This window comes from Procambarus clarkii, chromosome 67 (assembly GCF_040958095.1).
Source record: "Procambarus clarkii isolate CNS0578487 chromosome 67, FALCON_Pclarkii_2.0, whole genome shotgun sequence".
NCBI classification, from domain to species: Eukaryota; Metazoa; Arthropoda; class Malacostraca; order Decapoda; family Cambaridae; genus Procambarus; species Procambarus clarkii.
In genome coordinates, this window is record NC_091216.1 from 18,822,258 (window position 1) to 18,845,656 (window position 23,399).

The window sequence follows — 23,399 nt, forward strand, 5'->3', positions numbered from 1 at the left end:
GTGACAATGTATACTTAGGAAAAACACCAGAAACTTAGATGCAAAAAAGTGAAAATAATTTTCCATGATCTATCAAGAACAATAACACTGCTTGCATCATACACAAATTAAGAATAAAACCTCATGAGCTTTAAGAACACTACAGAATAATCAACATCAAATAATTACATCAAATAATTTCAAAATTATTTGATCAGAATCAAGAAAATTTCAGTAATAAACAAAATTACCATTTACTATTGCTTGAAATGGTTCTTTTGATTAGCAGCTTTATAATAAATTATAAATGCCAGTGGTATGAGCATTTTATCAGATCCTATGTAATATGTACATAAATAAATTGTTATTATTATGCTAACTTGTTACTGGAAAGTACTGAAATATTTGTGAAAAGCTGAATCTCACTTGCTTATTACCTCATATTCACCTAACTTTCTCTAACTTCACAAGCCACTAGCGCCATGCTTCTGCTAAATCTTCTAATGCCCCTTCAGGCAAAATACCATCCTCAATAGTCAAGTCTTTTCTTGAATTTTTCTAAATAGCTGTTATGTTTTAACATAAATCCCACAATACCATGTATCACAAATCAGTTTTCCATTATATAGTACTATATACAGGTACTGGTAATTTGAAGATTGAGAAATTATAAATATGGATCGTTATGAAGGTTGGAAAAGCAACAAATATATAGCCATGGCATAATAGTACTCACATGGCTCACATTCTTCCTCATCTGTGCTATCCATACAATCCAGGCTCCCATCACACCTCTTTTCCTTGGGTATACACCGAATGTAATCACACAAAAATGTGCTAGGAGCGCAACCTGTACAAATCATACCAGTATGATTCATTGGCTTGTTTCACCAATACACAAACGTGCACGGACACGGACGCAGGAAAACACTCAAAACAAAGTGTGGAATCAATACCAAAAGTTTCCTAACCGAAAAATCTGCCCAGATATTGAAACAGGACAAAGAAGAATAAACTATTAAGAAAAGAGGGGAGAAATTATTTTAAACAAAGTAGAAAAAAGAGGAAGCCAGGACTGAGTTTACTATTTAAATTAATGTAAAGAAAACTGAAGGAGAGAAAACAAACTGAAAATATAACTACTAAATCAGAGATAAACATCAAATTCCACAGTGTGCAGTATTTATATAGGAAGAGGATTTTAACATGCCAGACAAACTTCCAACATCCACATAAAAGAAAATTCAATAAAAAGCAGAAGGGAAAGTATATTACTTGTCATCTGTCCATCTATTGTCAATACCCCATTCCCCACTTTCATGAGGTGGGGGCATTAGCCAGGAAAATAGGTAAATAATATAGGAAAAGGAAGTCATGGATACTCAACAAGAACTATATAATGTGTTCATTCATGCTATCATGTCCACTGCCATATTTATCATGCATAAACAAATGCTTCCACATTAAAGCAATCAATAGGCTCTGGAACCTATACACCAGTTGATTAATGGTCAAGAGATGGAACAAGAGCTACAGTTCATTCCCCACAAATGAAACTAGGCAAGTAAAACAATACCCTGCTGAGTCACTAAACCAGGTGTACAGTGCGCCTCAGAAATTGTCATATACAACACTGCACAAATGCATTTACTCCCTATTTACAAACCACTTCTACCTAGCCTTGTCCTTAACCACATCCTCTTATGTTGTTTACACTCAATCCACACTCACTCACTCACCATGTCTTCCCATCTTCTCAGCCTCTCTTCTCTTCTTCCTTTCCTCAAGGAAGCCAGCTGAGGGTTAGGTTGCATGGTGGCAGGTTCAGCACCATTAAGTTCGAGCAAGTTTTGAGTGAATTTATTGTTTCATTTCAGTTATTTGTGGAGTTATTTGTCAGTTTTGAGGCTTTGTTTTCTGTGAACCATCCAGTTGTCTGTAAAGCTTTGCTGACTTTCTGGATCCTTTCCCGGTGGGGTGGCGAATTGTCACTTGCTCCCTATGGCTCTTTGAGGGGGGGATGGGGGGGACCAGGTTCTGACTCTGGTCCCCAGTAGGCTAAACAGAACTCCTGCGACTGACGTAATCCTTTAGGTGGAGCAATCTCACCGAGTTGGCTTCACAGAGCCACCGAGGAGCTCTACCTCACAGATAAAAAAAATCAATACAGATCATACTGTTCATAAACAAGGTTAAACCAGAAGACATTACCCTTGATAAGGATATCTAATAAAATATGAAATGAAATTAGTTCAAAAGGCATTATAGTACTCACTTGGTGTTACACATCTTGCCTCATCTGTATTATCCTGACAGTCTTGGTTCCCATCACACTTCTTATCATTGGACAAACACCGGCTGCCATCACACACAAACTCCGAGAGAGCGCATCCTGTGCATGTCACACCAGCTAGATTCATTGGTCTGATACTCCAAGACACACAAACATCAAGACAAACAAATACACTCAAGATGTGTAGACATGACAAGGACCAGAGAGGATACACAATCAAATACCAAGAACACTAAAACCATCAGGGTTTAGCTAATAACACTGACTGACTACTCTACATATGAATGGACAGCATTATACCATTAAACCCCAAACTTTTATCAAGAGGGAGAGAAAACTTTGACCACCATGCCTGAACTCAGATACAATAATCACACTGATCTTTAATTTTTCCTAAGCTTATTGCATTTTTAATGTTTCTTAACTAGGTCCTTAATTGCATTCTTGAATTTTTTTTATAACTCGGAAGCCATCCCTCTATGGTAGTGGTCAGGTCATCCTCAGGAAATTCTCTTCAAAGAGCAGAAGTGTACAAGATGACAAAAGTCACTGGATACTACTCGGCAAATAAAAAGGATTTAACAGTATAATTGGCCCTCACATAATGGGAATTTATATAGTGCATTTTTGTCAGAATAGTTTCAGCTTAGTAACCAAACTTTAAATATGATGCATCATATTAAATATGATGTTTCCCCTCTGGAATGGGTGCAACAACTCTACTCACTGCCATCTTCCCATCCAGTTTCCACTACACACCCAACTATCCAATACCATAAACACTCCCACCCACCCACCACCGCCACTCACCCACCAACACTACCACTCCATGATATGATTTGACTACATTTTATTTTCACTTCAAATTTAATTTTCTTAATTTTTTATGTGGATCAACGGAGGACTTGGTTGACATCAATTTGGAGGTTCGTTGCATCCTCAATGGATGCTACTCTCAAAGATTTTAGTAACCTCTGCCAAGAGTATCTTGGACTCTATAATCAATGTAATTTAATACTTTTACAAAGACATTCTTCTTGGCAACCTTTTGAAGGTTTTGACAAGGTGTGGCATAAATGACCGGTCTATACTTTTTTGCAATTGTTTACTGCCTCCCTTTATTAAGCAGGAATATTTCATGACATGTTAAATTCAAGTAATGAAAGCTCTCAGTCATTAGTTTACTTAATAATTACTTCCTTATTAATGACTCGCTTGGTCTCTTCTATACAAGAAGTTAATATCGTATTTGCCTCTCTTACACACTGTTTTGATACAGACAAATGTTCTCGGCGATATGTCAGTTGTGTCCTCCCTCTCTATAATATAAATTAATCTGTCCCATAGGGATCAAGTTACATCATCAATACACAGTATTTTTGGACAATAGTTGTGAAAAGTCTGCCTATATGGAGGGGCTCATCTGCACTATTACCCATATCTGAATTATTTCACTCAACATTTGAATATGGCATAGGAAGGGGCAGAGTTTCCATTAGGAGCAGCAGCACCATTAATCATTCAACTCTGGTCCTTTATTTTTCAGCACCAGAACATTTATGACAGCTGTATATCGAGGCTTGCTCATCTCTAAATATCAACCCACCCTTCTGTTCAGATACTACTTGTAACTATGTGCACCATTGTACATATATTGACATAATGGATAATTAGATAGAATATTTTGGTACTATTCACTTTTAGAGAGTCCAGGAATAATACAGTAAAGCAAAACACCAAACTTAAATATTCCTAGGCCTAGTATATCACATACATGTACTAGGCCTAACATGTATTAGGCTTAGAATGGGTTAGGTTTGGTTTAATTTGCAACAAATACAAAATCTTTTCTGGTTTGTCCAAATTCAGCAGTACCAAATTCTACTTTCTAATTCTGCATTACATCACTTTATGTTCAATGGTCCAGATTGTTACTACAGTATAAGCACTATCTAAACAGGAGGATGGGTTGAAAATTTTCATATGGGTAGCCACCTAATTAGGAAACTTAATTTCAAAATTTTCCATCTTCATAAGAGTGAGGAGACAATCAGCAGGAAATAATGGAAAATTATTCTTTGAATTGGGATCAAGATAATTAGAATAACATGACTTTCAACAACACTTTTCTCACTTGTTACCTTCCTAAACTAATACTAATGCATCATTATCAATGGTTTAAGGTCAAAATTTTCTGACCCATACAAAGATTGGGGCTATAATGATTTAAGAGCATCAATTTACTGCACAAGAAATCAAGTCACAAAACCACACAAATGAGACCGAGGTATACAATTATTCCTTCAATATATGAGTAGCAAATAAATGGAACAAACTGTAGGCAGATGTGGTAGAAGCTAACTTCCTCCACAGCTATAAAAAATAATCAAAGCAATATGAAGCCGGTAGTAGTAATTGTCCCAGAAAACCACACACAAGCACAGATAGCATAAACAACACATAAGAAATCAGGGAACTGAGTGGGAGAGATTGAAATGTATATACTAGAACCAGAAGCGAGATGAATATGTTGACGTTTTATGTTTAGATGACACAGTCAAGACTGATAGAGCATAAAAACCAGACTAGTCAAAGTTCCAGATCCTAGTCACACTATGAGGAAACGGCAGGAAAGGTCTAAGAGACATGACAAAGTAGGAAAAAATTAACTGACAAAGAGCAATATGTTTTTTAAATATTTAACATTTTGGGGGAAATTTTCATCAATGAAAGGGAGCAGAAAAAATCGCGGAATTTAGAGACAACACCATCAATAGTGTTCAAGAAATGTGTAAGTACTTCATTCATAATGATGTGCTGCCCGAAATCTTAGCGAAGTATCCAAAATTTGCTTACTGTAGGTAATGCATGCACATGACTGTAAAGCTGCCGCCTAGTTGGGTGGGTGTGGAGCAAGACTAGTAACAGTGTGACTCATCATAGATGTAAAGTGCCATAGTTATTGTTGCGAGCCTCTTGCTGAATCACTTGTGACAAAAGATTATTGATGTTTGTATTAGTATGGGTGATTAAATATCTATGTATATATATGTATATGTATATATATGTACATGTATGTATGAGTATGTGTACATGTATATATAACATTAATAATTTTGTAATTAGCGTCAAAACATTGTTATTTGCTTAGCTAAACGAATTAGAGGGTTCAGTTCCTGAACCGATTATGTGCCTCTGTAATCCTTTACACCACCGCACACGGGATGGGTATGGGGTGCAAAATAAAGAAATTGAGAAATTGAATTGCAGATGCCTGACAAGCAGAGACAGTATGATAAATGCAAGGTTTAAGTGACATGCTCGTTACATAAAAGTACACGAGAGATTTAGACATGTGGGGACAGACAACTCTAACAATGGACCCTGAGAAAAGCTACATAAATATTTTTACAATATTAGGAAAACTACCAAAGAGCTAGAGAGGTACCACCAATAGAAAACCATAAATGTTAGTGTCCCCTCCAAATGAATATTAAATAAAAATATAAAAATTTAAATTTTAAAATGGCTTCAAGAACTTTGAAGCCACATTGAAATGTTTTAGAAATTATCCACATTACACTTCCTACCTAAACTGTTAGTCTAGTACCTGCACTAAAAGAGGCATACAATAGTTGATTGACAGAAGAGAGGAGGAACCAAAGAGCCAAAGCTCAACCCCCCACAAGCACAAGTAGGCGAGTACAAGCAAAACTGATAAAGTACAAGACCCAAAATTAATTGGATTCCCAAACTTAAGAAATTGAGTTACTAGCAAACATTAAAGACTTTGGCTATGCCAAAATGTTAAGCAGAAAAAAGTGAAGTGATATGATACAGTAAACATACATGGAAGAGATTTAGAAACTAGAATTAAAAATAACAAGAGACCATAGTTCTAAATTGCAGATGAAGATATGTAGAAAAGATAATAGGAAGTATTTTTATTACCAATAGATTTATGTAATGTATGTAAGGACGTATGTAATATTTATTTGAAGATGAAACTCCAAGACAAGCATTGTGTGCTAAAACTGCTGGAATCTTTCATATGGTTTACAATAAAACATGCAAGGAGAGGACACCACAAGCACACCACTCTACCTATTGCTACTGTGCACATAAATAAAACACAATAATGCCACAAATAGTCATGGAAAAACAAACAAATAATTTTTAAAGTTACATAAAATCTTTTACATTTTACAGAACATTTTATATATATGTATATACTGTATTGAAGTACAGAATATGAAAATATCCTATCGAAATTTAACCTGATAGACTCTTCACTGCAAAATAAAAGTGATGAAAAGACTTGTGTACAAATTTGCATGCAAGTTAAAGGTGTCAGATATGTGACTGGTCAAAACTAATAATGTCTAATTACCTTTTCAATTTCAGAGATAATATTTTCTAGAACAAAAATTAAATAAATAAAATAGGTCCTAAGAAATTCTAGTCACATGGAAGGAATGATGTATCAAAATATTGTGAAAAATCAGTCAAGAAAGAACTAATCTAATTTTAAGAATTGATAAAAACCATTGTGTGTATAAAAAACTACCAAATACATGTACATAAGATAACTATGAAGGTAAGATTCTATTCAATAACAAGTTGAATAAGTTGGAAGATCACTTGTAGTCATCCTTGTTTATGACAGCACTCGACCTTAATTTGAATGCAAATTTAACAAATAATACAATATATTTAATCACTCGAAAACTTGATTTTGTTTGTTAGACTTTTGTTTTATAAGAAGCAAACAAGTTTATATCAGTGTTCAACTTAGGGTTAGAGCAACTAAGAGATAGCATTATAGAAAACTAGCACTTAAAACTCAGCCAAATGATTAGTCTGAAGCAGTTAGCCATGCTCTGTACTAGTTGTATGCCCACACATGGTTACAGTACCAGTATCATCAAGAATAATAAAATCTCAATATTAAGCATAATGAAAATAAGTCTCCTGTAGAGCAAATGTTGAAAAAATATTAAAAATTAATTTACAATAAAAATACTGATGTCAATTTAAATTTTGAGAATTTTGAAAAACAAATCAAAGTTTTACAATCTGGGCATAATAATGACATTAGAGTCAAATTAAATATAATTAATAATAATTTAAAAACCCAAAAGCATATTACCAAGGAAAATATGATTAATGAAGTGACTAATATGAAGTGTTATTAAGTGCAGTATTCTCCTCACCTGATAAACCATGATATATCTATGAGGTACATGTTTTATGAGTACTGTTATTGTAGAATATACAAGCGTTATAATGAGGCAAGATATGCAAGGCATTTCAACCTACCACAGTTGTCCTCATCATCTCCATTTGGACAGTCGGCATTACCATCACAGAGTTGTACTCGACATATGATAGCGTTATCCTTACAAGTATACTGGTCATCCCCAGGGCAACCTTTCTGGTCAGCTGTGTCTGTAGTTATGCAGGTTTTGTCATGCAAGCCAACAATTAAATACTACCTCGGAGCAGCACAAACCAGAGACAATGTTCCACATAATATTACACATGTGATGAGAGAGCTGCTTTGGTTTAAGATCTATGTGGATATGCCCTTCCTCTAGACCAAGCCCAGAGACTTAATACCTACAAGATTAAGCTTAACTTAAAAAGTTAAGCTTAAAAGTCTAATGTCTCATTAGACTCCATTTATGGTTTGTGGAGTTAGGAGTACAAAAATAAACTTCAGTGGTAATTAGGACAACTTCCTCTTTTTTTTGTTTTTTCTACCCTCATAGAAAACCTTTTAAATCGTGCTCATATGGTTTGTGCTACCCTGAAGTATGATGAGGCATAGTACGGCAAATGGACTCATTCATGATATATTTTGTATACTACATAGTGATTTACAAGCAAATTTAGTACAGTACTGTAATTTATGTTAATATGTTGTCTCCATCAAAATTAATGCTTTTGAAAATAATATATTCTATTAATTTATATTGTTTGTATACATAGGAGAGAATCTGTTTTATGCTTTGTAATAACTAGTAAAAGAAAAGGCTTCCCAGCCTGCAGAAATACTTTATACATGCTTCAATGTAAAATTAAGTAATATGAATAGCAATTCAACAATTACACATGCATCTGCATGACAATATATGTATGTACTGTATTAATAAAATAATTACACATTTAATAAAATGCAAAGATAATACTAAATATAGATATAAAATAAGTGCAATTATAATATAATTATGGATTACGCAATGAAAGCCAGGCAAAATAAAAGCACAATTAGCAACACAAAAGCAGTAATATTTGAAGTTTATAAAATTACTGTCTATTCTAGATATCATTCTTTTAACTTGATATTTGTTAAAAATGTTGATAGCAATTCTAAAGATAGTTGAGAGAGTAAACATCTATAAACTAGTGATACACCACAAACAAAAAATGTATCATGCACCATTGCATGTACAGAGCTGTTTTTGTTTACTGTCATCAACAAATTCTTGGGTAATAATATCACTAAGTACACTAAAAATAAAATAAGCATCATGGATGTTCACAATGTCTTGTAACTCCTCACTAGATAAAAGTAAGTCAGATTGGTAAGGAAGTTCTCGTATTCAGTATGTGTGGTAAATTAGTAGAATGTTTTGAAGGAAGATGTCATGACATCACAATCCACAATTTTTAAAGTAAATATGACAGAACTCCAACATCAAAAGACTTAAAAAGGCATCAGGTACAAAAAGCTAGAAAGTTAGACATGAAGATCTAGACCTCATTACTCAATAGATATTGATAAGCAAGCACCCCAAACTAGGCAAGTTGACATTGTTCTGAAGCCAAGTGGAAACATGCAATGCCTCCAGTCAACTATTTTCCTGCACTGCATCTAATGAAATGGAGAAGAAAGTTCTTCTGGAACACTCAAGTAACTTGGCAAGGGTATGCAACCCCGTTGATTCTGAACAGCAGCTGGTGAAATGTTACCACAACTCTAGCACTACACCAGTCCTAACAAAGACCCATAAGCAAAATCTTGAAGCTTTCTCAAAGATTTAGGTTCAATGCTCACTGAAACAGAGCCTTGGGCTGGCAGAGTCCAGTTGCAGTGCTTCAGCATGGCAACTGAAATACCCTCTGTAGTACCTGTTTCTGCCCACCCTTCACAGAACTTATGAGTAATCACAACCTTTAACCTCAACAAACATTTTTTGTAACCTAATGACTTAAAATTATAAATAAAATATAATTGGAGAAGTGGCAAAAATTATTAATGTGAATTAAGGAAAACCTGTAAAACTACCTACAAATTCTAATATCCATAATAGCATGACACATCATACTGAAAATAACATCCCTTGACATCAATGCATATGTACTTTTCTACCTGTGCTTACCTAGTTGTGCCTACAGGGAGTGATACCCAGCTCAAGAGCCCCACCATATAATTATTGCACCTGGTACATTTATACCTATTATTGACATACTAATACTTCTTCATACATGGCCTTCAAGCTTAAATTGGTGGGTTGCTTCTGCTACCTCTGCCTCATACCCAGTCCACTTTTTTACCAATTATTTTTTTACCAATTATTACAATGAAATATTTCTTTACTATACAGTATTATATTTCTTAAATATTTATTATATATAAATATATATAAATAAATAAATATATATATGAAATATATAAATATTTCTTAAATATTTTCTCTGGCTCATTTGGCTCATTAATTTCAACCTGTGCCCCCATATTCTGCTGATAGAGTACTGTAGACTGTATACAAAATTATGATTGACAGGCTATTTCTATTCACTTTGCCTATACTTGTCGGTATCAAATATGTTGTGATCATATTACCTCTTGTCTCTTTCTCTTCTATTGTTATTAGATTTAATAACAGCTAGTTTCTCCAATCTTTGGAAATTGTCTTCTGGCAAATCTTTGGAACTTTTAAATTTTATTCTTGTGCTTTACCAGGTATGAGTTTCGTACTGAAACTGTATACACTATGGATTGGCTTAACATATGTTGTGTATATGGAGAATATACACACATGGAGCTAACCTCCATATATTCCTTATTGGAGATTATCTCCATATATTCTACAATCCTCTGATAATCTCCAGTATTTTACATTGAATACATATCAGTGACACAGGTCTTATTTGACCTATATGGTCAAGTCAATGGTGCTTTGCTCACATCTAGTTCTTCCACGCGTTTCTTAACCTCCTTTTTATTTACTACCATTTCATCTATAATGATTTCCAACCTTCTATCATCACTAGAATTAGCTTTCTACTCTGGCTTCATCTTTAAGACCCCATGGAATCTTCTATTGAGTTTTTGTAGTCCTCCCTATTGCTTTATGAGAACATTCCATCTTATTTTATTCTTAGTAACTTGGTCCCTTGCTGTTGTTTTCTTCTTACATAGCTTTGTAAACATTTTAGTGCAATTACCCTTATTTATTACTGAAATACAACTGAAAGTTAAATTCTTACAACCCACTCCTGACAAAGGCATATAATTTACTACCAGGAGGCTACCCTGCCCAATAGCATCAGAAATCTTCCTTTTACCTCATATCAAGTATTGTATACAGTTATAAAAGTCAATATACACAAGCTATTTCAAGAAATAAAAAACTACAGTATATGCAAGCATTATAATGAGGCAAGATATGCAAGGCATTTCAACCTACCACAGTTCTCCTCATCATCTCCATCTGGACAGTCGACATTACCGTCACAGAGTTGTACTTGACATATGATAGAGTTATCCTCACAAGTAATCTGGTCATCAGCACGGCAACCTTTCTGGTCAGCTGTGTCTGTAGTCATGCAGGTATTGTCATGCAAGCCAACAATAAAATACTACCCCGGAGCAGCACAAACCAGAGACAATGTTCCACATAATATTACACACGTGATGAGAGATGCTTTGGTTTAAGATCTGTGTGGAGATGCCCTTCCTCCAGACCAAGCCCAGACACTCAAGAGTATGCCTAACTTAATAAGTTAAGCTTAAGCTTATAAGTCTAATGTCTCATTAGACCCTATTTATGCAAGCGATGAGTCACAATAACGTGGCTGAAGTAGTTTGACCAGATCACACACTAGAAGGTTAGGTGACGATGATGTTTCAGTCTGTCCTGGACCATTCTCAAGTCGATTGTGACTCGAGACAATCGACTTGAGAATGGTCCAGGACGGACCGAAACATCGTCATCCCTTTACTTTCTAGTGTGGTCTGGTCAAACTCCATTTATGGTTTATGGAGTTAAGAGTACAAATATAAATTTCAGTGGTAATTAGGACAACTTCTCTTTTTTTGTTTTTTCTACCCTCATAGAAATCTTTTTAAATCGTGCTCATTTGGTTTGCGCTACCCTGAAGCATGATGAGGCATAGTAGGGCAAATGGACTCATTCATGATATATTTTGTATACTACATAGTGATTTACAAGCAACTTTAGTACAGTACTGTAATTTATGTTAATATGTTGTCTCCATCAAAATTAATGCTTTTGAAAATAATATATTCTATTAATTTATATTATTTTTATACATAGAGAATCTGTTTTAGTAATTTGAATAGCAATTCAACAATTACACATGCATCTGCATGACAATATATGTATGTACTCTATTAATAAAATAATTACACATTTAATAAAATGAAAAGATAATGCTAAATATAGATATAAAAATACGTGCAATTATAATATGATTATATTACACAATGGATATGGATTACGCAATGAAAGCCAGGCAAAATAAAAGCACAATTAGCAACACAAAAGCAGTAATCTTCAAAGCTTCTAAAATTACTATCTATTCTAGATATCATTCCTTTAACTTGATATTTGTTAAACATGTTGATAGCAATTCTAAAGATAGAAGAGAGAGTAAACATCTATCAACTAGTGATACACCACAAACAAAAAATGTATCATGCACCATTTCATTTACATAACTGTATTTGTTTGTCATCAACAAATTCTTGGGTAATAATATCACTTCACTAAAGTACACTAGAGACAAGATTAGCAACATGGATGTTCACAATGTCTTGTAAAAATCTCACTATATGAAAGTAAGTCAGATTGGTAAGGAAGTTCTCATATTCAGTATGTGTGGTAAATTAGTAGAAAGTTTTTGAAGGAAGATGTCATGACATCACAATCCACAATTTTTAAAGTAAATATGACAGAACTCCAACATCAAAAGACGTAAAAATGCATCAGGTACAAAAAGATAGAAAGTTAGACATGAAGATCTAGACCTCATTACTCAGTAGATATTGATAAGCAAGCACCCCAAACTAGACAAGTTGACATTGTACTGAAGCCAAGTGGAAACATGCTATGCCTCCAGTCAACTCTTTTCCTGCACTGCATCTAATGAAATGGAGAAGAAAGTTCTTCTGGAACACCCAAGTAACTTGGCAAGGGTATGCAACCCCGTTGATTCTGAGCAGCAGCTGGTGAAATGTTACCACAACTCTAGCACTACACCAGTCCTAATAAAGACCCATAAGCAAAATCTTGAAGCTTTCTCAAAGATTTAGGTTCAATGCTCACTGAAACAGAGCCTTGGGCTGGCAGAGTCCAGTTGCAGTGCTTCAGCATGGCAACTGAAATACCCTCTGTAGTACCTGTTTCTGCCCACCCTTCACAGAACTTATGAGTAATCACAACCTTTAACCTCAACAAACATTTTTTGTAACCTAATGACTTAAAATTACAAATAAAATATAATTGGAGAAGTGGCAAAAATTATTAATGTGAATTAAGGAAAACCTGTAAAACTACCTACAAATTCTAATATCCACAATAGCATGACACATCATACTGAAAATAACATCCCTTGACATCAATGCATATGTACTTTCTACCTGCGCTTACCTAGTTGTGCCTACAGGGAGTGATACCCAGCTCAAGAGCCCCACCATATAATTATTGCACCTGGTACATTCATACCTATTATTGACATACTAGTACTGTACACCAATTATTATATAGAAATGTTCCCTTACAGTTCTCTAGAGGCTCATTAGCCTCATTAATTTCCACCTGTGCTCCCTCATTCTGCTGGTAGAGTACAGTACTGTAGATTGTATACAAAATTATGATTGACAGGCTATTTCTATTCACTTTGTACTTCTCAGTATCAAATATGTTGTAATCATATTACCTCTTGTCCCTTTATCCTTTATTGTTATTAGATTTAACTTTATTAATCTGTTGTCATAGCTAGCTTTTCCAATCTCTGGAAATTGTCTTCTGGCAAATCTTTGGAACTTCTCAATTTTATTCTTGTGCTTTACCAGGTATGAGTTTCATACTGAAACTGCATACACAATGGATTGGCTTAACATATGTTATGGATATGGAGAATATACACACATGGAGTTAATCTCCATAAGGAATATATGGAGGTTATCTCCATATATTCTAAAATCCTCTTTCTGATAATCTCCAGTATTTTACATTTAATACATGTCAGTGACACAGGCCTAATGGGTAAGAACACATATCTGCATTTTTCTTGAAAATGGGCACCACATTTTTAGTCCTCCAGGTTTCCAGAGGATTCCCTATTTAATATGGAAATACTATATTTTAAACTTCAATTGTAGTTATCTCCACTGTTTTTTTTCCAACCCGTTCTCGCACTTTCTTACAGTCAATATTGACTTATTAAATACGTGCATATGTGACATACTAAACATACTAGTTTACCTTGAAAAGCTTCATGGAAAACACCGACCTTACCTAACCTTCTTAGTATGTTAAGATAAGCATCTTATTTCCTCGTAATTACAATTATTACTTAACCTATACCTATAATAGGTTATTAATAGGTTAATTATTACTTAACCTATACCTATAATAGGTTAAGTAATAATTGCAATTACGAAGCAATAAGATGCTTATCTTAACATACTAAGAAGGTTAGGTAAGGTCAGTGTTTTCTATGAAGCTTTTCAAGGTGAACTAGTATGTTTAGTATGTCACATATGCACATATTTAATAAGTTAATATTGACTATACGAAATTGCAAGAACAGGTTGTTTTTTTCACTATCCTTGATGAAATTTCGTCAAGACAATAGTACTTTGCTCACATCTAATTCTTTTGTGCATTTCTTAACCTCCTCCTCATTTACTACCATTTCATCTATAATGACTTCCAACCTTCCATCATCACTAGAATCAGCTTTTCACTCTGGCTTCATCTTGAAGACCTCATGGAATCATTTTGAAGACCTTATAGACTCTTATTGAGTTTTTGTAGACCTCCCTATTGCTTTATGAGAACATTTCCATCTTATGAGAACATTTCCAAGTCTTAATAACTTGGTCCCTTGCTGTTGTTTTCTTCTTACATAGCTGTGTAAACATTTCAGTGCAATTACCCTTATTTTTTACTGAAATACAACGGAAAGTTAAATCCTTACAACCCACTCCTGACATAATATAATTTATATAATATATTATAATAATATAATTTACTACCAGGAGGCTACCCTGTCCAATAGCATCAGAAATCTTCCTTTTACCTCATAATATGTATACAGTTATAGAAGTCAATATACTCGAGCTATTTCAAGAAATAAAAAACTACAGTACTAAAAATGGTAAACCATAACAGTACAACATAATCACTGTTGTATATCCGTGCAACAGATTTTGGGGTAAATGCTTGATGCTGTCTATTGTACTCCTTACTTGCAGACATTCCTAGCTTTTGTAGGTTGGGAGATGGAGCTGGAAGGACCGCACATAATAGGCCAAAGAGTAGGCTCACCCAGTACTTGTGCCCATACATTGGTATGAATGCTTGTAACCCATCTTCTTGCTCTGGATTAAACTTACACTTAGCATGTAGCTTACATTTTTCATCCATCCTTCCCTTCAGGATCAGTTCTACAATACAAGATCCTCTTTCTCCTAGGACGCGTTCCTTCAATCTCGGCGCCTTCAGAGAGATTCTCACCTTCAAACATCTATTTGAAGCATTTCATGTCAAACCCCAGTTTCTTGAATTCTGTGCCCACCTCAAAGTATATATTTTGCACCAGCTCACAAAGACCATTTCTGACACAAACTTTCTCATCACCTTCAAACTTTCCATTTTACTCCTGCATAATTTTTATCTGGTCAACTAAATGCCAATAAAAAATACTAATTATTTTGATGGATGTTAAAAGCCGTGATAAAAATATATAATGCCACAAATTAATAGAGAGCTGAAGACCACAATTATGATACAAGAACATTGAAATACAGCCTTTGACTGTTCAATTAAACTTTCACCTTGGTCAATTGAATGAATTTAGAGGATACTGTCCTACGAGAAATGTTTTCAAGATGGATGGAACACATGCACACAACAAAGGTAAAGATATTATTTTCTCGTGTTGCTGGATTCAGTAATTCATGCTCAATACAGTGTATCAACAAATTATACACAAATATTCGTATTCATAATCAGATGAAATTTCTCACACAAGCATATCAATTTGGCATCACACCAATCAAGAGTTACCAAAAATATTGTGTAGGGAATCAGGAAGCAATTCTAATCAAAAGTAACAATTAAAAGATAAGAAAATATACAGTACAGTACCAAAATACTGTATATAAAAATAGCTAAAAAAATCATTTTGAATCATGTATAAGTAGAACATCACGCAAAGACACGCAGCACTGTTATTAATCAAACCGGACACAACAATACAGCATCACATATATTAATATTCATCTTTTACCAACTTTTTTCTAATAGCTTCCATTATGGATATACTGTGTATATATTAAACAATCAAAAATATATAATATCCTTTAAAATACAGCACACTAGGTATGGCATTTATTAACTGACACTGTAGCAACTTATTGAATTCTGTTATGAAGTACAGTACATATATTTGGAAATTTCTTAGCTAAGTTGCTATACAGCGCATACATGTAAGTTTATGAAGGTTTTCCTTTTAACATAATGTTCCTATTTCTTTGCAGGTAAAATAGGCCTACACTTGCCAGTCCTATGTACAGAAATTTATTATTCTTAGACAAATTATTATAATTGATACTGTATTTTATTAAAAAATAATGTTTTTATTAAGGCTTATTATGAAAGCATGCAAATACTGTACAGTAAAATAAAAAATATTTTTAATATACACAAAAGATGAAATTAAAGTCCATAAAGGCATATTGCATATTACCTGCTTAACAAAACTCTAGAAACAAAACTGGAGCTACAGAACTTACCTACTTGACAGCCATACTCATCAGAGCCATCAAGGCATTCAGTGTTACCATCACAGTGCCCAACACACCGACCAGACGGACACTTCCACTGGTCTGCCCTGCACTCAGGTTGAATGGTTGGGGCTTGAAGCAAAAATAAAATCTCACAAGCATGTCAGACAACAACAATAATACACATATTAACAAAACAGCTGATATTATTCAAACAGAAGCCAATTACCAGACTACAGAAAAAATAAAAACAACACTATTAAAACAAATGCCAAAATACTAACTTATGAACAAAGCCAACATTAAGTTAAAATATAAAGTTTACATAATTAAGGTAAATTAAAATAAATTCAGAAATTAAGAAAAAATTTGGATACAATATAAAAACACACAACTATACTATAAGGCATACCTCCAGGCTCGAAGAATATGAAGTCTTGGCTGCTAACTGGGATGGCACCGAGGACCTGCGAGTCTACAGTATCCTTTACTAGCCTTTCAATGAATGCTTTCTGGTCACTTGCCCATTCATTTGCGATGTCTATTGTCACCATAATATTATTGGATGCCGATTTCCTAAAATAAACATGATAATTAATTACAAAATTACATACTGCATATTGTGAATTTATCGGCTCTCTTTATGGAGAACTCCTTCAATACTTCAAGTCTAGGCAAAGTCTAATGACAGACTATTATGTGGACAAGTTTAATGGGCACCACCTCAGACTATAAGCATTAAACTGAAATTTCACAGTGGAAATCATTACAGTACTATGCCTATTTTAATATTCAGTGGTATAGATTTTGTAATATTTGTAACATTTTTATTTGTTTAGCATTACAAAAATAACTATTTTAAAAGTCTAGTCTCATCATTCTCACATGGTGTCTGCATTCCGTTAAACCATATCTTTTAGATTTTTAATGACCATCAAATGATTTTTAATTTTTCTTATATCTCCCAATCACATACCATTTCCTTTTCTACACTCCCAAACAAGGTCAAGTTTTATTCTAAGCTGAATCACCAATTTGATGTTTCTTGTCAACTTTCTTTTCTGGGAGGGCTCTTATGGTGGAGCCCTACTGCTTGCAACTTGGATAGCTCCAGTCAATTGGAATCACACCAGGACCTTGCAAGTCATTGTAAGCCTACAGAGGACCAGATGCCCAAATCTGGAAACCTGGCCTCCTCTATAGAGGTGCAGGAAACTGATGATACTAGATCACTCAGACCAAGGAAGGGACACCAGAAAAGTAGAGCAAACAAAACTGACAACAGCAAAGTAACCACAACATAGAAAATAAAACTCCCAAAACAATCTAACTAGTCATTAACGTGCAATTGGTGTTTGTTGATGATAACGAATTGTATTTTTAGTATATGAGTGAAGCACTTACAGAGTTGTGATTCGAACAGTGGTCATCAGCAAAATACTCTTCGATAAATATTAAAACGTCATCAGTTATGCAGCCTGTCCTCATAAATAAAGGTCAAAGATCATTCCATGCACCCACCAAACCCCCAGTTTATGAATAAAAAACGGTTCACACACGACTCAACTGATGACGTTCGAACACTTCTCAAACAAGTGCTTCGCAAACAACTTTTGTTGAACCACAATGCTGTAACTGCTTCACCCACGTACTACTTAAACAAACACCAACAGAACTTAAAAACCTAACCTATCCAATGCCTAAATATGCACAGTATGGTAATATATATATATATAATATATGAATATATTAATTAATATACTCTATTAATTTATACAGTATTTGAGAAAATTCCTATTTTGAGTGAACAGCATGTTGATGAATGATGAAACTGATGCTCGTGTCTTTGGGATTGACCACTGGATGGAATGGACTTGGTCTGAGGACAGGTTGAGTTGTGAGTCTTGTAATACCATTTTTTCATTTATGAACCAAGGGTTTGGCAGCTGCATGATATGAACATTTGGCCTTTGATGAGGGAGTAGAACTGTATTCTTGTTATAAACAACCTCATAGTGCTTCGGAGCTCAAACTGTTTAATATACAGTATGTAAACAAAGTCAATATGATTGTAGAAAGAAATACCTGTACCAGTTTTGTAAGTAGTCACTTAAACGCTGAATAAACCCTGGTACTGACAGGACCTCAGACCAGAACTGTATAATAGTTTTATGAAGCTTGTATACCAACCTGGCCTCACAAGTAAAATATCTCACTTAGTACTTTATGGTCCCCAGCGTACAAAATACAAAGTATTTTGAGAAGTACTCTACATTTTCTATGCATAGGTCAGTTAGGTTAGGTGGGTTGCTTGGGTTCATACATTTCTAATAAGGTTAGGACTTTGTATTTTGTACAATGTAGTAAAACTAGAGAGAGGGCTGTGTGGACACTCTTCTGAGGGCCTCTTTGTCTATGATCCTGAAGGTTGCCCAAAAATTTTGTTCAATTTCCCTCAACAAACTCTTCTGGTAACTATTTGCCCCTCCAAGATTAATACCTTAAACTTAATATTTCTTCTTATCAGCAGTGCCACTTCCCACCTCCCCTTTTTGTCCTTTCTTTTCCTGCTGTGTGATTAACTCGCTCTCTCGATTACCAATGCATAAGAACTGCAGCAGGCTTTGCCTAACCATAATCGTCATAAAGCAGGCAACCCACCCAACCTAATTTACCTTCAGGAAATATTGCATTTGTAATTGTTTCCCAAATTTTTACTATGAGAGATTCAGCTCCCTAACTCTCTCCTTCAGTTCAGCCCTGCTTGACACTCCATCTGTATTAGTGTAACAGACTTTAAGGCTTTGTCTATACTGCTTCAATTTTGGTGGCTCTCGTAGTAGCTTTGAGGGAGTGGAGGGAATGTGTTTGCAGTTGAAGGAGTGTTTTTGCATTGATCTCTGGCAGAGATCTGCAATAGGAGTGGAAAAGAGTGTGTTTGTGGGTCTGGGGCTTAGGGGAAGAGGAAACATTATTAGAGAGTGGATTAAGCAGTACAAGTTGGTTTTGGTTGCTGCACGAGATGATTTGGGGAGGGAATATGAAGGTGGGAAGTTGGTGCATGTGTGAGAGAATGGATGAGGAAAAAAAAAAAGTCTTAAATAAAAGTGTAAATCAATGCTTACCTCATATCTACAACTTTTACATCAGTCTGTCCATGAACTGCCCTGAGAATAACTTCCATAGCACTTCTAATATTCCTTTGCAAGGTAGTATATGTAGCACTTGTTTTATCAGCGTACTGAAGACTCCAGGGTCTAAGCACTTGCATCTTTACCCGATAGATGTCTGTAAACAAAAAAACAAAAATTAAAACATTACACATTTTGGAGTGTACACACATTATATATACAGTATATATATACTGAATAAAAACATAACTCATACTGTATAAATAATAAAAAAGTGTGATAGAAGAAAATACTCAACATGTGTTCAGATAGAATTTAAAAGTCTTCTCTGAATACAGTACTATTTATTCTCTCCTTCAAGGCTTTGGGTCACTACAATTGCACCTACAATGAACTTGTCATTCTGTACGTCTGCTCAAGACATACAAAATGATATTACACGTTGCATGGCCTCATAAAACTTTACGTGGTGATAGGTGGCCGTGGGGTCTATCATATGCAGGTCAGCGTCTGCACTTACTGCCTGAACCCTTTTGTGAATTCGTCGGAGATAAAATGTTCTGGGGCCCAAGCCCATAGAGCCTTATCATTTCTTCATTATATTACTAATTTGATATTACAGGCAAAATGCATGTTCTCATGGTAGACTTGCATTTTGGGGCTTCCTAGATGGTAGACTTGCATTTTGGGGCTTCCTAGATGTAAATAGAGCAACCCTTGAAGTCGACCTGGGCACCGCTGTTTAAGTACTTGGAGCGTCAACCGGCAAATGGAATTTAATTTGAATAAATGTCATGTTCAACATGCTTCCACTACAAGTAAGGGGCATAACTGGCCAACCCCTCACTGTGTTCAAGAGAGAACTTGATAAACACTTCAAATGGATACCTGATCAACCAGGCTGTGATTCATACGTCAGGCTGCGAGCAGCCACATCCAACAGCCTGGTTGACCAGTCCAGCAACGAGGAGACCTGGTTGAGGACCGGGCTCCAGGGACGTTGAGCCCCGAAATCATCCCAAGGTAACCATAAGGTAATGAATGTGGAATCGGAGAAAATAGACCACACACAACTTACAAATTATGTGGACAGGAATTACAGAATTCTAATAAAGAATGAAACCTAGGGGTGGTTTTGGATAGTAAGCTGTCGTCAGAGAAACACAAAGAACATTGTGAGAGGAGCGTATGCATCGCCTTCCAACTTCAGACTTGCTTTTAATTATATGGATGGTGAAATACTAAAGTAACTGTTCACGACTTTTGTCAGACCAAAACTGGAATATGCAGCAGTTGTATGGTGCCCAAATCTCAAGAAGCACAAAGAAACTGAAAAAGGTGCACGGCATGCTACAAATTGGCTTCTGAACTGAAAAACAAGAGTTACGAGGAGAGACTACAGACATTAAACATGCCAAAACTAGAAGATAGAAGAAAAACAGGCAATATCATCACCACATACAAAATTCTACCAGGAATTGACCAAATTGACAAGGAGGAATTCCTTAAATCAAAAACATCATGAACAAGGGACACAGATTGAAGCTAAGGAAACAAAGGTGCCAAAAAAATAAGAGATTTCGAAAAATGGGAAAAAAATGATTTCGGGGCAAAAATTTTCTTTTGCAAACAGAGTGGTAGACGGTTGGAACAAGCTAAGTTAGAAAGTGGAAGAGGCCAAAACCGTCAGTAGTTTCAAAGCATTATCCGATAAAGAGTACTGGGAAGACGGGACACCACGAGCTTAGCTCTCATCCTGTAACTACACTTAGGTAATTACACTCACTTAGGTAATTACATACACAGCTGTAGAATAGTAGGAAACTGGTGCCATACAACCAACAAATTATGTAGAAAGGCATTAAAGAACTAACAAAGAGAGACCTAGGCGTGGTTCTGTATAGTAGACTCACCAGAGAAACACAAAGGACACTGTGCAAGGACCATCTGTTAAGCTTTCTAACTAAAGAATCAATTACATGGATGGTGAATTATTAAAGAAACTGTTCAAGACTTTAATGAGCTCAAAATTGTTATATGAAGTGGTTGTATGGTGCCCATATCTTATGAAGGACAATAAGCTAGGAAACGTGCATAAATATGCTACAAAATTATTCTAGAACTGAAAAAAAAGAGAGCTACGAGGAAAGGCTAGAGGTATTATGTATACCATAGAAAGAGGCAATATGATCACTACATACAAAACAGTAATAGGAATCAACAAAATTGACAAGGCAGAATTCTTGAAACCTTCAACTTCAAGAACTAGAGGTCACAGATTCAAGCTAAGGAAACAAAAGTACTGAAAAATTTAATAAATTTGATAGTTGGAACAAGTTAAGTGAGAAGGTGGTGGAGGCCAAAACCGTCTGTATAGTTTCAAAGCGACATATGACAAAGAGCACAGGATAAATGGGACACTGAGCATAGCTTTCATCCTGTAACTACACTTGGGTAATTACAGACATTCACTCTAGACGAGCAACCTCTCCTCAGGGGTATGTATCCTTCCCTGAGGCAATCACTTTAAAACCACCATGCAATTAGTTATATTATCTACTCTTTATCCATGGTTATGTTTGGTTAACGTTATGTTAGATTAGGCTAGGTTTAGTTCAAGTATGTTACTGAGACAATAAAATACATCTCAAAGGGATAGAGTAGATTAAGCTATTTCTACCCTCCTCTACTTCAAGTCCCTCAAGGTGCGCACAAATTTAGTGAGTACAAATCCACAAATCACAATACAAGAATCCCATTTAACATTGCAGGTTAATATAGTAAGCACAGCATGTGTGTGTAACATTCTTGGGGCAAAATGCTTGTAGCTCCTAAGTATTGTGTCTATCATACCATTATCACACATCCAAACAATATGATGTGGTACACTACTTATTTTTTTATTTCTATAGTTATCAAACTAGGTTTGATTTGTTTAGGTCTCGTTATATTAAATTAAAACTGTGCATAATTTGCAAAACGTGTGAAATATGAAATTCAAAAACTATTTTAGTAACCCCTAGGATTTTATATATATTAGAAGTACTGTACGTTCCTATATATGATTGTACAAATTACAAATTTCACTTACGTTGTTGCTCTGTACCGGAGCCTTCGATGGCCGAGCCCTCAGCATCCTCATCGTCATACGAATATGGTATATTATGCTGTCTTCGGATGCGCTTGTGGGTGGAAGTAGTCGAGGAGTCCTGCAAGGGGGCCGCCACTGGGGCAACCTCAACCTTGGGCCGGGTCCGCACCACACCTTCGTCGTCAAATGTTAAGTCCTCGTCGTTCTGTAATAGGAAACAAGAAATCATTAACGTTAAGTTGTGTATTGTATAACTAGTAGCGATCCTGGGTGCTCCACTACCCCGTTCATCCTAATCTATTAGGGTTTATGTACCTAAGTGCAGATAAATATTCAAACCTCAAGTACTGTACCAGTAAGGCATTTCCAGTTTTGACAATCCAAGATAGTACCAAAAAGGTAATTGCCTGAACTTCACTACTCTTTACTGCCATAACCCTGGTCCCACTGCTGTGAACTGGTAAACTGAGTGTCTTATTTTCACACACATAAATAACAAAGTGAGTTTATGTTCTATACAATAAGAATAAAATCCTAAGAAGGCGGTACAGTAATCCCATTGAAGCAGAATTTGTTTTCTTTCCCAATACTTTACAACAATAACGATTGTTTAGTGCTTCTTAATCCATGGGAGAAAAT

General features: G+C 35.2%; 1 protein-coding gene across 29 annotated transcripts in view; it reads right to left on the minus strand.

Moving 5' to 3' along the window:
- The window catches only part of LOC138349700 (low-density lipoprotein receptor-related protein 2-like), a 381,514-nt gene that overhangs the window by 158,908 nt on the left and 199,207 nt on the right, over positions 1-23,399 (minus strand). For 22 of the 29 annotated variants that reach the window (XM_069310661.1, XM_069310640.1, XM_069310638.1 and 19 more), the window contains exons 2-8: positions 22,761-22,965; positions 19,664-19,826; positions 16,951-17,114; positions 16,548-16,670; positions 10,969-11,097; positions 7,592-7,720; positions 2,255-2,371 (exon numbers count right to left, since the gene is read on the minus strand). In XM_069310661.1, the coding sequence (XP_069166762.1) occupies positions 2,255-2,371; positions 7,592-7,720; positions 10,969-11,097; positions 16,548-16,670; positions 16,951-17,114; positions 19,664-19,826; positions 22,761-22,965 (1,030 nt within the window). The remainder of the gene's footprint in view (positions 1-2,254; positions 2,372-7,591; positions 7,721-10,968; positions 11,098-16,547; positions 16,671-16,950; positions 17,115-19,663; positions 19,827-22,760; positions 22,966-23,399) is intronic. The other 7 variants (XM_069310659.1, XM_069310651.1, XM_069310663.1 and 4 more) reach the window with 4 other exon arrangements.